The following is a 22,323-nucleotide window of genomic DNA, read 5'->3' as shown; positions in this document are numbered from 1 at the left end:
GCTCGATTGTCTGTGGGGCGTGCATGTGCCTATGCTGGTCCAGAGCTTGCATTTGGGTGGGCCTGCCATTTTGGGTCGGGTGTTTCTTGATGGCGGCCTCGGTGTTGGTGTGGGACTTGTTTTGTTGCCCTGCTTGCCTGGTTGTGGCTGGGGTCTGGTGCCGGGGTTATGGTAGTCCTGGCGGTGGTTCTCCTGGGGTTCCCCCTTTCTCTCTTTTGTGCTTCTTTTTTTTCCATTCCATTTCTGTCTCCGTGTCCGTAACAATTGAAATAATCCCAAAATAGTTTCTAATAAACTTTCTTTATATGTACATCAAGCAGAGATTTAAAGCGTTAGCTGTAAAGCTCCACTTAGTAAATCTGTTGGGCATTTTCCTGGCACTCAACAATTCAACAGTGCTTATCTGCCGGACAGGACACGGACAGGACACGGTAAAAAAAGAAAAAAAAAGAACCCTCATACACAACTTGCAGATCATTCTCCAGAACAGTATATGAACACAAACTGGTTAAAGAAGATGATTGTGGATCAATGATTGTGGATTGAATTATGATTTATATATGTTTATTGATTAATAGAAATACAGGAAAAGTACTGAAAATCACTAGCGATGATGAAGTAATGCTTTTAAACTGTAAGTGAAGTAAATGCTGTAACTAAAAGTTTGAGCAGCAACAATGTTGTACGAATTAAACCCACTGTTTAAGAGAAAGTGTAATGTTGACTTGAGACAAGAATAGAGCCGATGTTGAGAAATTGGGGAAGTGGGAGCCGTGGCTTACAGTACAAGATTAATGACTGATTTGAGGGTGCAGGTCAGAGAAAAGGTTAGCAGACGACTGAGGACTGAGGTGATGATGGCTCATGTCTAATGTGAAGCACATGACTCAGAGAATTCCAAGGAAAATATCACCTTATGTGGCGGGTAACTATCATGATTTGGGGTTTTTTTATTTTTTTTTATTAATATTATTAGTATTATTATTATTCTTGAGAGATTTTGAATCATGCTTCTGTCATTTTCCTGGTCATGCTTTAGTTTTTGTCTTCTTGTTCATATTTTGTCTAGTTAGGTTTTTTGGATCTGGTTATGCTTTAGTTTCATGGTTTTTAGTTGTGTGTAAGTTTGTATTCAAGAGTCTCTGTTTTGCTCCAGCCACTTTTTGTTCTCTCCTGTCTGTCAATTAACATTGTTCGGTTCACCTGCACCTAGTATTCAGTCTCCTCGTTTCACCTGGTTCTTGCTCCATATATACACCTCTGTTCTATTCATTCCTCGTGAAAACATTTTTCGGATCATGCCATGCTTGTCTCGCCTGCCTGTTACTTTTTGTTCCTGCCTCCTCCTGTGAGTGAGTTTTTGTTTTTCTTAGATTAAATCTTTTCACCTACCGTCATGCTGCCTCCTTGTCTGCATTCCGGGGTCCTCCGTTGCACTAATCCTGACAGTAACCAATGGAACAGCCATGGCAACAACCACTGACCAATAAGCACAAAGAGTGTAGCAAAAATGCTCTATAAAATGGACAAGAATAGAGGAACCAGTTGGTGGTTTCCTCGCAAAAGATCATCAAGAAAGATTGAATGGAGATAGACACTGCAGATGAATCAGAGGACCCGAGACACAGGACAGCTGATAATCTGCACTAAAAAGAGGATTAACCTGTGAACATGCCCGTGGCTTCAATTTAAGTATCTGATTCCAGCTGTTGCAGTTTTACCCAGACAACTGAAGTAAACGTGGTCAGTGTACAACTGGCTAGTCTGAGTTTCAGGCTTCTGGAAGTCCTGAACCAACCTCTGTTATACCTCAAGTATTATGACATAAAGTACAGTGCAAATGTTGAAAAAATGCTTTAAACAAAGAATGGTTTCAAAACTGGAAGTGTTAGTCATTTGTTTTAATCAATCAACAAAATGCAGTGAATGAACAAAAGAGAAATCTAAATCAATTATTTGGTGTTTCCACCCTTTGCCTTCAAAACAGCATAAATTCTTCTAGGTACACTTGGACAAAGTTTTTGAAGAAACTCAGCTGGTTGGTTGTTCCAAACATCTCGGAGAACCACAGATCTCCTGTGGAAGTAGGATTTCTCACATCCTTATGTCTCTTCGTATAATCCCAGACACACTCGATGATGTTGAGATCAGGGCTCTGTAGGGGCCATACACTTCCAGTAAGTCTTGTTCTTCTTTACATTGAAGATAGTTCTTAATACCTGTGGCTGTATGTTTGGGTTCGCTCACTTAGCATTTTGTAAATTGATAAAAAATAACCAATCATCATTTATATTTCTGAAAGCATTCTTTGTTAACAGCATTTTTCACACCTGTCTAAAACCTTTGCACAGTACTGTATAACAACAATGTTTCTGACTTTACTTGACTTATGACATCAGTGACAGACCATTGAAACATTGGGCATCAGTGCCTGTCTACTTAGAGGAAGAACACTGACAACTTAGGTTACCTTCTGCTCAAGACATCCTCTCATTGCCTCCCGAAGAATTCATCTAGAGCAGGTGCATGGATGAGATTTTGTCTTCAAAGCCTCCTCTTCAAGCTCAACAGTTTCAGCATTAGGGAAAGCTGGATAGTGTATTGACTCATTTCTATTGTCTGACTTTTATGTGTTGCTGAATTTTTGCTGTTACTGACCCCTGCAAAAACGTTACTAATTAAAGAAAGTATATAAAATTCTAGATAAATTGTGGACAGGTAATTATTTGAGTCACCTTATTTTTGGTTTTTCTTTGGTTTTGAAAAGTCTTGCTTAATGTTTCTAAGTTGCTTTTAGGAGGTTTTTATAGGTTGCTTTAAGTCAATCTGTCAAAACAACACCCTTGGGGCTAGTGTCAAGTCACTAAAATTTACCTAACCCATATACCAAGAGCAAGTTATAAAATTAGGGAATGACCAGCCATTAAGCAAAGTGACTGTTGAGAGTTGGATGACTGCTGCGGGCTACTTGGTTGTACAAACCACCGGTTGAAAAAGGGTGAGACTTCTGGATGTAGGCTGTTAGAGGTTGGCGTGTCATTTCCCAACATCAGCTTAAACAGATCTTTCAGTAAACCTGCTTTGGATAGAAAGCTGGACTGAACAATCCTTTTAGAAAAAGAGAAGTAGGAAGGAGGGGTTAGCTCCCAACAAAAAATCCTTTACTGCACATTGATCTCCAGAGGTTCCAGAGGAGTTCCAGAACAGAGCCGGTCTTCCTTATTAGCTTGTTGAGCTTTCTTAAGTCACTGTCTTGGATGCTGCTACCCCAGCAGATGATGGCAGAAGAGATCACACTCTCCACAACAGACTTATAGAAGATATGCACAATCTTGCTGCAAACTTCCTCAAGAAGTACAGTCTGCTCTGTCCCTTCTTGTAGACGACTTCACAGTTGCATCTCCACTCCAGTTTGTTGTTCAGGTGAACACAAAGGTATTTATACTCCTCAACCACCTCTACTTCCTCTCACATGATGGAAATAGTGTTTGACCTATTGCTGTTCTCTTAAAATCTAAAATCATCTCCTGTGCTTTTTACACATTCAAGATGACAGTTCAATATCTAGACTGCAGAGACGACACTTCACAGTAACATGTCCTGGACTACACCATATGTTGTTCACAAGTACTGCCAGTCCACCTCCTTTGTGTTTGCTGCTCCTCTTTAAATCTATGTTTGCACGTATGGTCAGAAAGCCTAGCAAACAGACACTGGAGTCAGGGATATTATTCTGCAGCCATGTCTTAGTGAAACACATAATACTACATTCCCGAAACTCTGCCTGGGTCCTAAGTAGGGCTTGGAGTTCATCCAACTTGTTTCCCAATGAGCTCACATTGTCCTTTATAATCATTGGAAGAGATGGTTTGAACTTCCTCCTTCTCTCTCTTCTCTTTGCTTCTGCTCTGCATCCATGGCACCTCCATTTGAACTCATCAGGGATTTGGGGTTGTAATTGAAGTATAATTCGACTGTTTGAGACCGGAGAAGACAATCATCCAAAAACAAAAAAAAAATTATCTGCCACGAGAGGAATTTGAGTTCTTTAAAAGAATTAATCAGAATAAAAAGTACCAGAGCCACTCAAACCTGCTGCCACCTTGGGCACTGCAATTCTAACCCCCACGCCGCTCGACTCTAGAGACTTGATGGTATTTCAACCTTTTAGAACCTGATACAAGAAAAAAAAAAAATCACAAAACATTTTATTGTTCCATTAGTGCCAGTGCTGTAACTTAAATCTGGTAGAGAATCTGTAGAGAGGGTTGAAGATTATGGTGATGACAAGGAGATCTTTCGACCTTAAAGACTTGATGCTCATCGAAGATGAATCATCAAAATACACTGGAAACATGCTAAAGGCTGGTCTTGTCATACCTGCTTGTGTTTTGAGTTCTTGAGTTTGTGTTTTGTTATTTTACCTGGTCTAGTCCTTTGTTTTCTGTCTCCCTGCACCCAAGCCCACACCTGTTTTGTGTTTTCCCCTGATTGTGTGGTCACGTGTGTCACTGGATCCCCCTGCTGTTCAGTTTTGTATTTAAACCTGTTTGTTTCCTTTGTTCCCCGCTGGTTCCTTATGTGTTGTTTGTATTTGTGTGCTCGCCTGGAACCCTGTCCTTGTCCAGCCATGAGCAATAAAGTGTTGTCTTACCTGCAAACTTCAAGCTTCAGGAGTTCTTCCCCGCATATTGGTCCAACAGAAACCCACATTATGACCGAAGGAACCAGCCAACGGGACCAAGTGGGAGGAATGTTGAGGGAATTCAAGAGGGGAGAGGTTATGGCCAAATTAGTTTTTCACCTGGTGACCTCTCCCAGCTCACCATGGAGAAGGCTGGAAACAGCTGTCAGCCTTCAAGACTGGCTCGAGGTGAGGAAGGATTTTTTTCCTGATCCTCGGATCCACCACACCATCGAGGCCGAGCGACAAAGGGCCCAAGATGAAATCGCCGCGTCTATCCGAAGATCTCCTGCTCCCTCCTCCACCCGCCTCTCCACCGAAGCTCAACACGGTTTTCCAGCTCATGGTTTAGCTCCTGATCAGCCATCGCCACTGCTTCCAACTCCTAATCCTGTTCCCGGTCCACTTCCGGAGGGGATCATGGAGGGATCGCCTTACCAGCGGATCGGCCGGGGACAGCCCGCTGATCGCCGGATTTGCTGAGGACGGCCACTGGTCCGGCCGCCTTAACTCTGTATCTGCCGGGGATGGCCTCCAAGCCAGCCGCCTGAACTCTTGCCCTCCTTCCCAGGCCCCCTCCGTCCGCCCTGGTCGGGTTGTTTTGTTTTTGGCTCTGGTTCGATTTTCCCACACATTATTGAGAAGGGTATAACAAATTTTTGACATGCTGTCATTTTATTAAAATGTAAATAAAAGCATATATATATTTTTTTGTTTCAAAATTTATATTGATATTTACATTGATTTATTGTCTTTTGGAGCAATGCCTGTTTAAAATCCAATCAGAAACAAACTTCTTGGTTGAATTAAGATAGCCCGACAGATTTACTTTCACTAGTGGAGCATTGCACCTAACACTATAATGCTCCGCTTGATATATATAAGAAAAAAAAATATTAGAAACTGCTTTGGGATTTTTTCAATTGCAATGGACACGGAGACGGAAACGAGAAGAAAAAAAAGCAAGGAGAGATAGGTGGGGCAAAAAGGAAAAAGTGATTGTTAGGGTTTGAAAACTTTTGTATTGTTTATCACTCATGTCTGCTCTAAGTGCTTTTCCCTCCTACATGCCACAGAAAGGGATATGTGGGACACGAGTGAGTTATGATTACCAAGTCCTCACTCCCTCTGTTTAAAATCAAGACACATGAACCCTAACCTTTCTGACCCCACACACACACACCCTGAATGTTTGTTGAACTGTGTGTGAACCAGCATATATAAATGAAGAAAGAGGGGTGCCAACACTTTGTAGTCTGCACTTCAAAAGTGAGCTACCCTTGCTGCAAGTAAATCTGACTCTGTATCGTTCTTGCCTCTGAGTTGACTAATTAATACCTAACAGTGATAAAAGGAGAAAAAAATAGAGGAGAGAAAGAAGGATGAAGAGAATACAAGATAACACCCTAGAAAACTTCTTCTACACCTGCAAAAATGCATATATAACTATATATATATATATATATATATATACACAAGTCTACCTGGGGTCGTTTTGAGTTATTTACAGATCCTGAAAGAGTGGAGTCTAAGCTTTCCAATGATGTCAAACTTGTGGAAATCAAAAAATAATTGAAGAAGATCTGACCATCTGAATGTCTGCACTCGCCAGACTACTTTTCTGAGAAATCAGCACTGAAAGATTCATTGTTTTCTCTGCCTGAAAGAAGGGCGGTGACAAAAGCTGCTAATTTTAATAACTTTAAATAGCCCACCTCCCCCAACTGTTTGTCAACAGAAGCTCCACCTGACTGCAACAGACGTCTGTCACTTAACTCATAGTATTTTTCTATGTAAAGATAATTTACAGCACTGCATTACAATACATTTTTTATATTATTTATGTCTGTAAATTGCATCATGACTACAACCTAATGTCTGCATCCTGGTGATTGGTTTGCTTTCCTCTTGTTTTTAGAAAAGTCTCACTTAAAGTTCCAGTCTATTAAATGTTCTGCCTCAGGCTGAGTTCGGAATCCTATCTCACAGCAATTAGCAAAATATCAGGGTCATATGGATGTGTTGTTCTTAATGTGTTCTTTCTGCAAACTTCTTGAGTTTAATGGACCCAGGACAAGAAATGGGCAATAATTTGACTTGATCATGTCACAAATGTGATTTTTATTTACAACTTTATGCACATTACAAATTGTAATGTCACACCATCATCCTCTTCTGTGTGCCGTTGTGCTTTGTGGTGCTGGACATGTTATGTCCTTCGCTTCATCGGAACAGAAAGGCCTGATTTTTGAATAAAGATAAGTCTGTCTGTCCGTGGCCAGTCCAGGTTCAGGCAGGGCAGGAACACAGACGACAGGGGGTAGAACCTCGGGGTCACACACCAGCTGAAAGCTAACAGTCTCTGCGTCGCTGTGAGCCCTAGCTAGGACCACACCAGGTCTTTTGGCATCAAAGCTGTTAATAAAAGCACACAAAAGACAATTAAAATATTGCATGTCTCTTTGTTATTGACCAATACAGATTGTTGAAGTCTGCATAATAGATACCTGAAGTGCTGATAACTCTTGATCTGTGGGAGCTTTCGGACGTAGGCACTCAGATGTGCCTGCCAGTCAAACGTGTTGACTAACACTGTACCATCTTCCAGTCCGACCAGCTGTGGGATGTTGAGGCGACTTTCTGGCGAGCTGTTTTCCACTACCTGTACACAGAAGGACCATAATAGAAATAAGCATATTAGTTTACATGCATATGACTGAGTTTTTTCTTCGATTTTCTATCAGATGGAATAGACTTACTTTGGCGATATCTGCCAATGTGCTGGGCAGGGAAATTCTGAGCAGGGGAAACAAAGGAAACATTCAGCTTATGGTTTACATCGACAAGTGCTTACAAAATTGGTATAACACACCATGTTTTTTTATAGAAATAAACATCTAACACAAAACATAAAAATAGGTATTTGTTTTTTTTCCACTTTGATTAAAAATACAACCCCCCCCCACTCAAGTCGTGTAGCTACGCTAGCCAAAAAACTGTTGTTGTGAACACTGATCACCCATTGCAGGGGGAAGAAAAAACCCATCTCAAGCTTACAATCAAAATACGACCCCTTCCCCCGACTCAAGTCAATTTTCACATGGGATACAGTGATTGTCCGGCTAAACTCGTGTATCTACGCTAGCCAAAAAACTGTTGTTGTTACCACTGATCACCCAGCGCAGGGGGAAGAAAAAAAACACAACCTCGATTTTAATATTTGACTGGTCAGGTTTATGTGATTTGTCCGCTTCAGTACATGATTTATTTACAATATGATGCATCATAATAGTTTTTTTAAAAGTTATGAAACTCACCCCATGAGAAACTGAAAGGAATTCCAGCAGACTTCGATGCCTCTGATGGAATAGGTTGTCCTGGCGTGTTTTCTTTTCCTTGGTGTCTTCTTGATGGATGTGGTCGTTGCTGAAGTTTCTAGCGTACACTGTCCCAAGTGAAGAGTTCTTCTTTCTTCTTCCATAGCATTTACAGTCAAAGTTACTATCTTCTCCATTTCACTGTCTCCGTTTTCCTCAAATGTTGTGATATCGCTTCTGATATCACAACAGCCGCCTCAGCCGCCTGTCCAAAGCTTTCTTCGTCATCCTCGTCTTGGGTTGAAGACAGCTGCAAACTAGGACTGTTCTCCAAAGTAATTCAGTCGCTATCGTGTTCCGCTTCATCTCCTTCTGATTCAGAATCTGAAGACAGTCAGGCGGCAGCGGTACTGCTGAACATGTACTCCCACAGCGAAGCGATGTAAAAGGCGCGATTCAGTCCGTTTGCAACACGTTGAGCTTGGTCCATCGTGAAGAAATACATTATTTTTCATAGAAACTGTTAAGTAACCACAAGGTTTCTTGAAGCAGGCTGGTTATTGGTCAACAAGCAGAACAAAGGCCAGCGCAGAGCCAAACAAAGCCACTACAGAAATGAGCTGATGCTTTTCCCTTCCCCAAAATGTAAATACAAGCTGACTGAGTTTTAGGCTGAAAACAAGCCGAGTTTAAACATAAAATTTACCATTTTAAAACCTCCAAAATTGTCATTTAAAGAATTGAGTGGATACTTCATAATTTCAACTTGCACATTTTGCAATAAAATGAAAATCACTATTTTCTCAGAAATTGACGTTTTTTCCTCATTTTCTCCATTTGTGCTCTGCCAACTTGTTCCTGGTTTTCCCGTGGCGCGTCACATATGTATAGGTGCATATTTTCCCCCTGTCTCTTTCTGTTAGATTTCTGTCTGCGTACTGGATACTAGTGCCAGAAAAGATCTAAAAAAAAAAAAAGCCTTAATAAATAGCTAAGAAGATGGCAGATAAGACAATCGAAAAGCATTTATGAATTTTAAAAACAAATCCAGCAAGGAGTGATAAACCTCAAAGAGGTTGTTTAATTGCAAAGAGTATTTATTTTCTACAGACTTTAATAAGTCTAATATAGAATCTCAGCTTATACCTGATGATTATACATTGACTGTCCACAGACACAGGTGTATTGCGGCTTGAAAATTGGGGATCAGCTAATTGAAGAAAGATGACAAGCAGGGGTCAGTGGTGCAGGGGTAAAGCGCGTAACCCATATACAGAGGCCATATTCCTCAAGGCTGCCATTGCAGTTTTTGAGTCCCAGCCCCATCGATTTTTACTTTATGTCCTCCCTTTTCTCTCTACCCTCCATTTCCTGTCAGTCAGCTTGCAAAATAAAGGCCATTAGTGCCAAACAATTACAAAAGAACTCGAAGCATAGCATAATTGATAACTTTTTTCAAAAAAGTTGCTAACTGTAGGTTTGCACAGGCCTTATTGACACAGTGTATCAATGTCATCAGAAATGTGTTTTACATCTGAAAATTGACAGAAAAAAAAACAAAGAAAAAAACCATCTCGGATCTAAAAGCCCTTTGCAGGAAGCGCAGAAAATACATATAAATAAATAAAAAACATCAGTAGAAAAAAACTGCACTTGCCACAAATGGTGTTACTGTATATTTTTGTATGATACTGTAGAGTGTCATACACAAATCTAATGCAAGTCTAATGAGAGCCCATAAAACCCAGAGTGCAACACTATTATCTTTGTTAATAAATGGGTTTGTGTTTCTCAGCCTTGACCCCCTAATGTGCATAATTGCAGTGTTTCTCTCATTCAGGACATTTAGGTCAGCTCGTTGTCGTGCTCTGCGGAACCCTGATCATGACACATTAGTTATGAATTGGATCAAACGTATGAGGATGGAAAGATTTAAACCATGCGCAGTGGGAGGTCACCAGAAAGAAGGTGGGAGACACTGCTGTAAGACAGATTTGTCAGATAATCATATGAATATTAACTGCATTTTGCATGATGAAACAATATAGAAATAAAAGAAATAGGAAGTTGAAGAAGAAAGTTAAACAACCATACCAAAATATAAAAATATTTCTAAACTGCATGTCCTAACATAGCAGGTCTCCTTTCAAGCACATTTGTTGAAAAAAATTATTGATATGGTTATATCTTTTAAAGTTATAGCAAGTCTAACTCTTTGAGTTAAACAATGCAGCGTTATTCATTTTTATTTTACACAAAAGGATTTCCAGAAAAGATACATAATCAAAATCCTATGCAAAATACTCTTTTATTTAAATGGGATCTATTTAAAAAGAAAGAAAATTAACATTACACATTTCTTATGGTAAATGGGATGTGCTACATTGATTTATCAGTCTCGGTTGAAAATCACTTTACTAAAACACAAAAAGACATTATCTGAATGCTTTCATAATGTAATTATTCTGTGCAGTACTAGTCATTGCACTTCTTTAGATGACTTATAGATATAATAAAACACCCACAGACAGAGAAACCTAAACCTGTGCAGTTGTGCCATTTCAGTTGCATTAAATACAATGTAACAGGGTACAGAAGTTCAGGTTCAGGTTCCAACCAAGCCTTTCACTTTTACATCACTACAATTTATAGGAATTTGTTGTCAAGCTAAAGAAACACCAACCTGGGTTGTAATGAAAGGGCAATGTTAGCAGACTTGATTAGAAAATGACAGCATGTTTTTGTAAGCAATGTAAATAAAAAAGTAAGAACCTTTTGTGTTATTGTAATGCTTTTTTCTATTTAATTTTGAAAGCACTTTATGTGTTGACATGTTTGCATCACAATTTCTATTGCAAATATTAAAGCCCGATGTACTATAACACAACCTAATAAAACTTGAAAAGCACCAAAACTGTGGAGTGACCTTTGCAAAGTCTGACCAAACAATTTTACATCAGCTGATGCCCTTTGTATACAGGAGCTAAATAATGCTTGATCTATAAAGCAAAAGAGACAAGAATTCTCAGCTTATATTTTAACCTGACAAACAGGCTTAATCAACCTCTCACTTTAATTTAGTGTAAATTCCAATAGTTATTATACATGCTAAAGAAAGTAAATGTAAGTGTTAGTAACTGTTAGGACACATTGCAATGTTGCATTGGCAGACAAAAACGTAGATATAAACAATAGATAAAACCTACCTTTCAACCTCAGCGATAGTTTTCTAAGCTGTTTTTGACATGTGGTTGATTTTTACAGGATGTCTTCTGGAAAAATGTGGATGCTGTTATTAATTTGGTGTGTTCATGATGAAATTGTGGGTTTCAAATGGAAATCATTTCAGTCAGTGTAGATGTTCCACTGTATTTTAAAGGGTATATGGTATCTCAAAATAGGCTACAGTATAAACAACATCTGAATACATGACTAGTTGAATCAATCCTTGTTCTTTTTAGAAAATGAATAAGTAAATTATAGGATTTACCCAATCCCATATAGAATTTACATTTTAAAATTTTGAAATAAAATAAATCTTTTAGCATATAGATATGCTTACACAATTAGATCTGTAAACATGTCTCAGTTACTAATATGCACATCAGAAGCAAAATAATTTAACTGTTTACTTTAGGTGCCTTCTAATGTCCACCTCTGTGGCACTCTTTTTTTTTTTTAGTTTAAATGTTAATGTTTTCACCCTTCTCCTTTCTACAAATATGGCAGTATTATTGCTAAAAAATATATTTTGTAGATAAAAAAAAAAACAATCAGATGCAAAGGAATGATGACTTACAGGCTTTTTCTAATGACATTAGCCAGATTGATTTGCTTAATGTTTCAATGAAAAGGTTTTGTGGTGGACTGTGTTAGTCTTGTGCATAACCTCCAATGTTTTTGTATATGAGATGGAAAAGCAAAGAAAGCACTCTGTTGATATTAACCAGTTTCTTCTTCACTTCCTAATGTGATTTCATTCTATACTCCACTTATCAGACTCGTATGCAGTCTCCAACCCCCACAAGGCCCGTTTCTATCCCTCTTTCAATTTATGTAAAAGAATTTTGCTTTTAGTTCACAAATTTGTAAACCTAGAGTTTAACTGTGACACAATAAAACAAGTGGTGTGTTTGTATGTGTGCTGAAGGTTTGCATCTGCTGGAGTGAAAGTAAAGGAAAGTAGTTTCTGGAGAGGAAGCAAGGGGATTTGAGTTTTATTAGAATGATATTCTATCTGCTGAAGGGTAAAGAGACAGCTTTATAGAGTAACTATTATACCACAAGTAACAAATTAGTACACGAGTAGAAGCAGAGAAATACAAATAAAAAATACACTGCCTGTCCAAAAAGGTCACCACCAGAAAATAACAAATCAAATAGGTACGAGCATCTCATTAGATAATTGTTGCATAGATGATTATGCTTCAGGTAGCAATAAGCTATTTTATCCTACCTGATGAAATGAGTAGCTTCTCATTTTTTAAACAACCATTCTAGAAGACACATCTTGTGGTAAAGGCAAATACAGGTCCTTCTAAAAAAATTAGCATATTGTGATAAAGTTCATTATTTTCCATGTCATGATGAAAATTTAACATTCATATATTTTAGATTCATTGCACACTAACTGAAATATTTCAGGTCTTTTATTGTCTTAATACGGATGATTTTGTCATACAGCTCATGAAAACCCAAAATTCCTATCTCACAAAATTAGCATATCATTAAAAGGGTCTCTAAACGAGCTATGAACCTAATCATCTGAATCAACGAGTTAACTCTAAACACCTGCAAAAGATTCCTGAGGCCTTTAAAACTCCCAGCCTGGTTCATCACTCAAAACCCCAATCATGGGTAAGACTGCTGACCTGACTGCTGTCCAGAAGGCCACTATTGACACCCTCAAGCAAGAGGGTAAGACACAGAAAGAAATTTCTGAACGAATAGGCTGTTCCCAGAGTGCTGTATCAAGGCACCTCAGTGGGAAGTCTGTGGGAAGGAAAAAGTGTGGCAGAAAACGCTGCACAATGAGAAGAGGTGACCGGACCCTGAGGAAGATTGTGGAGAAGGGCAGATTCCAGACCTTGGGGGACCTGCGGAAGCAGTGGAGTGAGTCTGGAGTAGAAACATCCAGAGCCACCGTGCACAGGCGTGTGCAGGAAATGGGCTACAGGTGCCGCATTCCCCAGGTCAAGCCACTTTTGAACCAGAAACAACGGCAGAAGCGCCTGACCTGGGCTACAGAGAAGCAGCACTGGACTGTTGCTCAGTGGTCCGAAGTCCTTTTTTCAGATGAAAGCAAATTCTGCATGTCATTCGGAAATCAAGGTGCCAGAGTGTGGAGGAAGACTGGGGAGAAGGAAATGCCAAAATGCCAGAAGTCCAGTGTCAAGTACCCACAGTCAGTGATGGTCTGGGGTGCCGTGTCAGCTGCTGGTGTTGGTCCACTGTGTTTTATCAAGGGCAGGGTCAATGCAGCTAGCTATCAGGAGATTTTGGAGCACTTCATGCTTCCATCGGCTGAAAAGCTTTATGGAGATTAAGATTTCATTTTTCAGCATGACCTGGCACCTGCTCACAGTGCCAAAACCACTGGTAAATGGTTTACTGACCATGGCATCACTGTGCTCAATTGGCCTGCCAACTCTCCTGACCTGAACCCCATAGAGAATCTGTGGGATATTGTGAAGAGAACGTTGAGAGACTCAAGACCCAACACTCTGGATGAGCTAAAGGCTGCTATCGAAGCATCCTGGGCCTCTATAAGACCTCAGCAGTGCCACAGGCTGATTGCCTCCATGCCACGCCGCATTGAAGCAGTCATTTCTGCAACAGAATTCCCGACCAAGTATTGAGTGCATAACTGTACATGATTATTTGAAGGTTGACGTTTTTGTATTAAAAACACTTTTCTTTTATTGGTCGGATGAAATATGCTAATTTTGTGAGATAGGAATTTTGGGTTTTCATGAGCTGTATGCCACAATCATCCGTATTAAGACAATAAAAGACCTGAAATATTTCAGTTAGTGTGCAATGAATCTAAAATATATGAATGTTAAATTTTCATCATGACATTATGGAAAATAATTAACTTTATCACAATATGCTAATATTTTGAGAAGGACCTGTATGTTTCAGAAGGGTTAGGTTATTGGTATGCATCAAGAGAAAAAGGAGATTGCTGAAACGGCTAAATTGGGTTATGGATTGGTCAGCGTTTTCTTTTTAAATCTAGAAGGACAGTGAGGAATTAAAAAGAAAAAAAAATCTTGAATGTTTGTGACCAAAGATCACTTAAATGTTTGGTGAAATGAAATCATAAAACAAAAACAACAGAAGAACCCACAGTTTTGTTCAGTTATTATCGTCTCGAGGCACTTTCCGAAAGAGAACAAAAAACGTATCCAATTTATACAAATGGATTTATAACCCACTCATTCTAATCATATAGACAGATTTAAAGTTAATTGCTTACATTCCAATTCGATCCTAGTTGCTAAAGTATGCAGTGAAGTTCAGTTTATTATTGAAATTGTAAAGACACATTTCCATCTAAGGAAACCCAGCCCATTATCTCGGGTCACTGACAGCAATCTTATCCTGAAAAACCATGTGGTGACAGTGGACAGTTAATAGGAAAATTGTAACACAACGCAGAAAAGGATGCCTCAATTAGTGGAAGAGGTAGAAAGAAGAGGAAATGTAACAAATGTAGAAGATAAAATGAAAGAAGGAATGACAGCTTTGGGAAAACAAATATTGTAGTAGCTGCACAATGGTTTGTCTCTTCATATCCTCCTTCATGCTTCTTCCTCAATTATGTATTTCTTAGCTGAAGACCCACCTGTGAAGTTGTGCAACATTTATTTCAGAACCAAGTCAGACATGTTGCTGAGTGATTAGATGCAGCATTATCTTCTTTCTTCATTCCTTGATCCTTGTTTACTGATGTATAAAAAGCTCAACTTTGATATGATCGATTAGTTGAACTCACTTTTTGATGTTTTTTGTAAAACCCCTTTGATTGCATTGCTTAAAGTGTTTGGAAGGTCTAACTGAACAAAGCCTTCTTTATATTAAGTTAAGTCTGAAAACACAATTTGCATAGTTGTTTTTGTAAACATCTCCTAAAAACAGATTTCTTAAATGTTTCATGATTTATATGAATTTTTTCAAAGACAACTAATAAAAAACAATAATTTAGGTCAGAAAATTAGAATATTGCATAAGTCTGATAAAACTACAAGATCACACAGAAATGTCGGCTTACTGAAGAATACTTCCATGTACTGTACATTATATGTACTCTGTACATTATATGTACTCAGTACTTGGTCAATCCTGCTTTTACATGAATTACTGCGTCAATGCGACTGCTTGAAAATAAAAACAGAATCTCCATAAAACTTCTCAGCAGAGGGAAGAAGTGCTGTACAATTATTTTGTGGATAGTTGAGCTAACGTTTGGACTTAATTAAAAACATTGGACCATCATCAGCCAATTACATGGCTACCTGAATCCTCACTGATTGTGGAAAATTTACAATGGACCTCAAGCAGCTGGAATTCTGAAATTTCAGCAATTACCCTTTATGCTCACCCTCCTTGTGAAGGGTGTCAGTCAATGTCTGCTGGAAAACTGTTATATTAGTCTTACGAAATATTCAAATTTTCAAAATTCAAAATCATCAAAATTAACTAAACTAAAAATGCTGTCAATATGTCCTGTGTAATGGGTCTATATTTTTTTAGTTTCACCTTTTTCACTTGAAATACTGAAGTCAATTAACTTTTGTTGGGATGAATATGTGATTCCTTAATGAGCTGTAGGAAAGGTTTTGCAAACCCTTCAGCAAAATACAAGACTCCTGATTTTATTTTATTTTATTTCATTTTATTTTCTGTTTAAAAATTCTGGTAATGCATAATTAGAACAACATTCTTATGTTTTGTCCCTCAGGCTAACAGGCTTCCAGGCTCCTCCCCCAGTCACCAGTACGGGGAACGTTTTCTCCTTGAGGTTGACCAGCGACTTTGCTGTCTCTGCTCATGGCTTCAAACTCAACTATGAAGGTCAGAAATGTTTGTGTTCGTATTAATGTTTATATTTCTGATTGGTTAAACTGAATTGTTTTGAGAACTTTTCAGCTGAAAAATGAAGATCCCTATATTTTGACAGGACTAAGTGCTGATGTTGCATGTTTTACACAGCATGTAAAATGTGTGAAATACCACATAATGCTGCTTTACAACAGAAGGTCAGATTTCATTTTTTATTGTTTTGCTGTTTTTTTTTCATTTTATTTATTTTTTTAATGATAAAAACAAACTGTTTACTCAGTTTAAGTAGCTGAATAACTTAATGTAATGAAGATTGCCATGCGGTTCTTAGTAATGAAGGAAAAGCGATGTGTGCTGATCTCAGAGAGATCTTTAGTTTCTTCAGTTTGCGCACTTCCTTAAGGGGTTTGGTAAACACCATGGTGCAATATTTACAGATGAAAGAAAACAGATGAATGGTTAAAGGGATTGTTAAAAGTAGAACTTGTTTGGTGACAACAGCATATCTTTTCTGCTTTAACAGTTTTAGATTAAATTTCACTTGTAGATTAGAACAAATTTGATGCCCTCAATGGGACAATTAGTTCTAGTGAATTAAATTGGAAAAAAAAGCTAAAATTGTTTACTAGAGACATACATAACTGTGTGCGAATTAAAAAGACATGATGTCATTACAGTGTTTATACTGATTCATAAAACACTGGCGGCATGTCAGCAGCTGTGTCACTCACAGGGTGCAGCTACATTTGTAACCATTCAAGCAATTCAAAAGCTGAAGGCATTTCATATTTTTTTACACACTGCACAAGCTAATGCACATTAAATATGCTAGTTTTTCTGACAGTCTCATCAAAAAAGCATAAATGATGATTGTTCGCTGCTATTTGTTGCAATGTGGCAAACTCTATTTATTTAATGTAGCCAATAAAAGTGATAATAAAGCCTTTACTAAACCAACAAGGTCCATGGCATGTTCTTCCAAAGAAGGTTGCATCTATTCTTCTAGGGAGTCCTGGTCAGTTAAGCCAAGACAAGACATTTTCAGAAATGTTACAAGAATGAAAAAAAGTAATCTAAACAATTAGGAAGAAATACGAAATATAAAGAAGGAAATTGCTCGTACTCGTCGTCTTCCGCTTTATCCGGGACCGGGTCGCGGGGGCAGCAGACTCAGCAGAGGCTGAGGATTTAACCCAGCAAATGTGGACATCAGAGATTGTGAGTGTTTCTCCCTGCAGTTGGACGAATCTACAGATGTGAGTGACACAGCCCAGATGTGCATTTTCATTCGTATGGTGTTTAGTGATCTTAGTGTAAAAGAGGAGCTATTGACAGCACTTCCCATGAAAGAACAGACACGAGGAGAGGACATTTTTCAGACGTTTAAAAACTTTATCGAGAAAACTCAGCTCCCAGTGTGCAAATTGATGTCTATCACCACAGATGGAGCACCTGCAATGGTTGGACGTGATAATAGATTTATTGCAAAGTGCAGGCAGGACGATGCGTTCCCAGACTTCTTGAATTACCATTGCATAATCCACCAACAAGCGTTATGCGCTAAAATGCTCAACATGAAAGAGATCATGGATGTGGCAACAAAGATCGCCTGTTCTATTCGAGCCAGATCTCTTCAATGACAGTTATTCCGTGCACATCTGGAGAAGGCTGACTGCAACCACTCTGAGTTGTTGCTACATACTGATGTGAGATGGCTTAGTCATGGGAAATTCCTCCAAAGATTTCGAGAACTCTGTCCGGAGATTAAAGAGTTTTTCTGTGTATCTGGACATGCAGAATACAAGCAACTAAATGATGGTCAATGGCTGGTGGACTTGGCATTTTTAACTGATCTGACAAACTTGTTGAATGACCTTAACCTTGAGCTGCAAGGAAAAGACAAAACGGTGACTAATATGATTAGCTCAGTTAATGCTTTCAAACGAAAGATGCAACATTTAGCCTCAAAGCTGCAGCACCATGATTTGGAAAATTTCCAGAACCTGGCGTCAGAGCTGGAGACGCAAGGGAAGGCCCGTGAGCAGCTTGACAGTGCACGCTACCTGGAGCAGATGAACAATTGTCTATCAGAGTTAGACAAACGCTTTCAAGACTTTTCTTTGCTCGAGCCAGTCGCTACATTCATGTGCTATCCTTTTCAGGAAGATGCTGAGGTTGATTCACTCGCATCAAACATTGCAGCACTGTTTCACTTGAACTCTTCTGGAGTGGAAGATGAGATTTTGACTCTACAAACTGACATTGAACTGAAGTCGAGAGCTCATGGACAGTTCTGGAACTTACTCACAGAGGAAAAGTACCCCAACATGAGGAAATGTGCTACCTCCTTGACTGCATTATTTGGCTTCACTTATTTATGTGAGTCAGCCTTTTCCTACATGAAGATCATTAAGTCCAAATACCATTCCACCATGACTGATGAACATTTGAAAATGTGCTTGAGGCTGGCTGTCAGCAGCTACTGTCTGGACTATGCATCCCTGGCTGATTCAATTCAGTGCAAGTCATCAAAGTAAACTCAGGTAATTACAAAACATGTAAATAATTATTTATTATGTGTGTTGTGCAATATTGGCTTATTCAGTAATGCAAGGTACATCAACATACATTGTACATACAAAGAATCCTTAATAAATTTGAAAATAGTTATATATTTTGCATTTTTTTAGTGAGTAGGTTGATCATTTTGACTTGTTGTTTTATAAGTAGCTCGCATGCTGAAAAAGTGTGAGCACCCCTGCTGTAGAGGGTATAGAGCTGGTCCAGTGTTCCACGGCTGGGACGAAAACCACACTGCTCCTCCTGAAGCCAGGGTTCGACTATCCGTCGGACTCTCCTCTCCAATACCCTGGTGTAGGCCTTACCAGGGAGGCTGAGGAGTGTGATCCCCCTGTAGTTGGAACACACCCTCCGGTCACCCTTCTTATGTAGGGGGACCACCACCCCAGTCTGCCAATCCAGAGGCACTGTCCCCGTCTGCCACGCAATGTTGAAGAGGCATGTCAACCATGACAGCCCCACAACATCCAAAGACTTGAGGTACTCAGGTCGGATCTCATCCAACCCCGAAGCCCTGCCACCGCGGAGCTTTTTAACCACCTCGGTGACTTCAGCCTGGATGATGAAAGAGTCCAACCCCGAGCCCCCAGCCTCTGTTTCCACCAGGGAATGCGTGATGGCAAGATTGAGGAGATCCTCGAAGTACTCCTTCCACCGCCCAATAATGTCCCCAGTCGAGGTCAGCAGCTCCCCACCCCCACTGTAAACATTGTTGGCGAAGCACTGCTTCCTCCTCCTGAGGCGCCGGACGGTTTGCCAGAATCGCTTCGGGGCCAACTGGTAGTCCTTCTCCATGGCCTCACCAAACTCCTCCCAGGTCCGAGTTTTTGCCTCTACCACCGCCCGGGACGCGGTACGCTTGGCCCCACAGCCCCACAGCCGATAGGACTCCTTCTTCAGCTTGACAGCGTCCCTTACTGCCGGTGTCCACCACCAGGTTTGGGGATTGCCGCTGCGACCTTATGGCCGCAGCTACGGGCAGCAGCATCATCAATAGATGCGGAGAACATGGTCCACTTGGACTCTATGTCTCTAACATCCCTCGGAATCTGGTCAAAGCTCTCCCGGAGGTGAGAGTTGAATACATCCCTGGACAAGGGGTCCGCCAGATGTTCCCAGCAGACCCTCACTATGCGCTTGGGCCTGCCAAGTCTGTCCGGCTTTCTCCTCCCCCCAGCGGATCCAACTCACCACCAGGTGGTGATCATGATGATTGTTCGCCTTTACTAACCCAACAAATGGGTTCAAGTCCGGTGACTGTGGAGGCCAGGTCATCTGGCGCAGCACCCCATCACTCTCCTTCTTGGTCAAATAGTCCTTACACATCCTGGAGGTGTGCTTGGGGTCATTGTCCTGTTGAAAAATAAATGATGGTCCAACTAAATGTAAACTGGATGAAATAGCATGCCGCTGCAAGATGCTGTGGTAGCCATGCTGGTTCAGTATGCCTTCAATTTTGAATAAATCCCCAACATTGTCACCAGCAAAGCACCCCCACACCATCACACCTCCTCCTCCATGCTTCACAGTGGGAACCAGGCATATAGAGTCCATGCGTTCCCCTCTTCTGCGCCGCACAAAGACACGGTGGTTGAAACCAAAAATCTCAAACTTGGACTCATCAGACCAAAGCACATATTTCCACTTTTCTAATGTCCATTCCTTGTGTTCTTTAGCCCACACAAGTCTCTTCTGCTTGTTGCCTGTCCTCAGCAGTGGTTTCCTAGCAGTTATTTTACCATGAAAGTCTCCTCTTAACAGTTGTTCTGGAGATGTGTCTGCTGCTAGAACTCTGTGTGGCATTGACCTGTTTTCTAATCTGAGCTGCTGTTAACCTGCAATTTCTGAGGCTGGTGACTCGGATGAACTTATCGTCCGCAGCAGAGGTGACTCTTGGTCTTCCATTCCTGGGGCGGTCCTCATGTGAGCCAGTTTCTTTGTAGCGCTTCGTGGTTTTTGCGACTGCACTTGGGGACACTTTCAACGTTTTCCCAATTGTTCGGACTGACTGACTTTCATTTCTTAAAGTAATGATGGCCACTAGTTTTTCTTTACTTAGCTGCTTTTTACTTGCCATAATGCAAATTCTAACAGTCTATTCAGTAGGACTATCAGTTGTGTACTGTATCCACCTCTTGCACAACACAACTGATGATCCCAACCCCATTTATAAGGCTTGAAATCCCACTTATTAAACCTGACAGGGCACACCTGTAAAGTGAAAACCATTTCAGGTGACTACCTCTTGAAGCTCATCAACAGAATGCCAAGCGTGTGCGGAGCAGTAATCAAAGCAAAAGGTGGCTACTCTGAAGAACCTAGAATATAAGACATATTTTCAGTTGTTTCACACTTTTTTGTTCACTATATAATTCCACATGTGTTAATTCATAGTTTTGATGCCTTCAGTGTGAAGCTACAATATTCATAGTCATGAAAATAAAGACAACTCTTTGAATGAGAAGGTGTGTCCAAACATTTGGTCTGTACTGTATTTCTAAAGCAGTTCAAATTCACAATATATTCACATGATAGTGGGGTGAGTTAAACTGCTTTATGATGCTGAAAGTAGATTATGGACATGGAATAAAATCACTGATGAGGTTGAATAACTTACAAAATCTTAAAAACAATGCTACTGAAGAATCATTGACTTTATAGCAGTCAAATAAAAAATTTACAGTCAATGCATTTTAAAATCAAACAAAACAATAGGCTGTAATGGTGTTTGTAAGTGTTCAAATATTCAAGTCTATATTTTGTAAAGTTGGTTGATTTATTTTCTGTGAAACAAATGTATTATTCAATACATTAATTAATTATTCTGATTTCACAGAAACAAATGTATCAGATTTAGCCAATAGATTTGGATTTAGTCTTGTTAATAGTTAATAAACTGTTCATTGTACCCGGATGTCTTGTTTAGTTAAAGCTTTTGGGTCCACGTGGTCTGCCTATTTCCTTAAATGTAGTAAAGTTAATAAGAAAATAGTAGAATAAAGCATTTTTTTTTCTACAGGAAAAACAAATGCTTGTATTTTCCAATACAAGCACTGCTGCTGGATTTTGTTGATCCCAGTAAGTTGAGGTTATGCTCTAGATCCTCTTCAGCATAAAGGTTTCACATATCAAGACAAATAACAAAATAATGTGGTCTTTATAAGCTATTAATATGTAAATTCATCCTTTGATCAACAACAGTCATCATGACCTGAAACACTCAACTATTTAACAAAAGCAGAGACAAGAGACAGACGCAGTGCTAAAAAACCTAAAGGCACCTGATAACCCTGGTAGATTTTCAAGGAAAAGAGAAAGAATCAACAAGAAGCATAATCATAAAACCAAAGTTTTATATTGACTGGACAATAGGAAACATCATTGATTATTTCTGTTTTAGTCTATATGTCCTGTCCAAATGTAGTTTAAACAAAAATCAAACCTATACATTTTTTCTACCACATTTGAACATAATTGAGATGGAAAGTAATGTTTTTCAGTGTTAGGTGTGGGGTTGTGAGCAGTCTTTAAAACGAATTGCTGGGCATGCCTATCCCAGTTGGGCATTTTTATAGGTTAAAAGACAAGTCGCCACCTACACCCACCCCTAACGCCAAGTAGCTGTGACCATCAATCTTTCCTTTACCACCCACCTGCAAAGCAAATACAAAGTAG

At 39.6% G+C, this 22,323-nt stretch overlaps 1 protein-coding gene across 1 annotated transcript in view; it reads left to right on the top strand.

Annotated features, from left to right (window-relative positions):
- The window catches only part of csmd3b (CUB and Sushi multiple domains 3b), a 642,003-nt gene that overhangs the window by 173,669 nt on the left and 446,011 nt on the right, over positions 1–22,323 (top strand). The window contains exon 5 of the mRNA XM_047383297.1: positions 15,968–16,080. Coding sequence (XP_047239253.1) covers positions 15,968–16,080 — 113 coding nt within the window. The remainder of the gene's footprint in view (positions 1–15,967; positions 16,081–22,323) is intronic.

This window comes from Girardinichthys multiradiatus, chromosome 13, assembly GCF_021462225.1.
Source record: "Girardinichthys multiradiatus isolate DD_20200921_A chromosome 13, DD_fGirMul_XY1, whole genome shotgun sequence".
NCBI lineage: Eukaryota > Metazoa > Chordata > Actinopteri > Cyprinodontiformes > Goodeidae > Girardinichthys > Girardinichthys multiradiatus.
The sequence above is the reverse complement of the archived record's forward strand: the minus strand, read 5'-3'. Positions and strand labels throughout refer to the sequence as shown.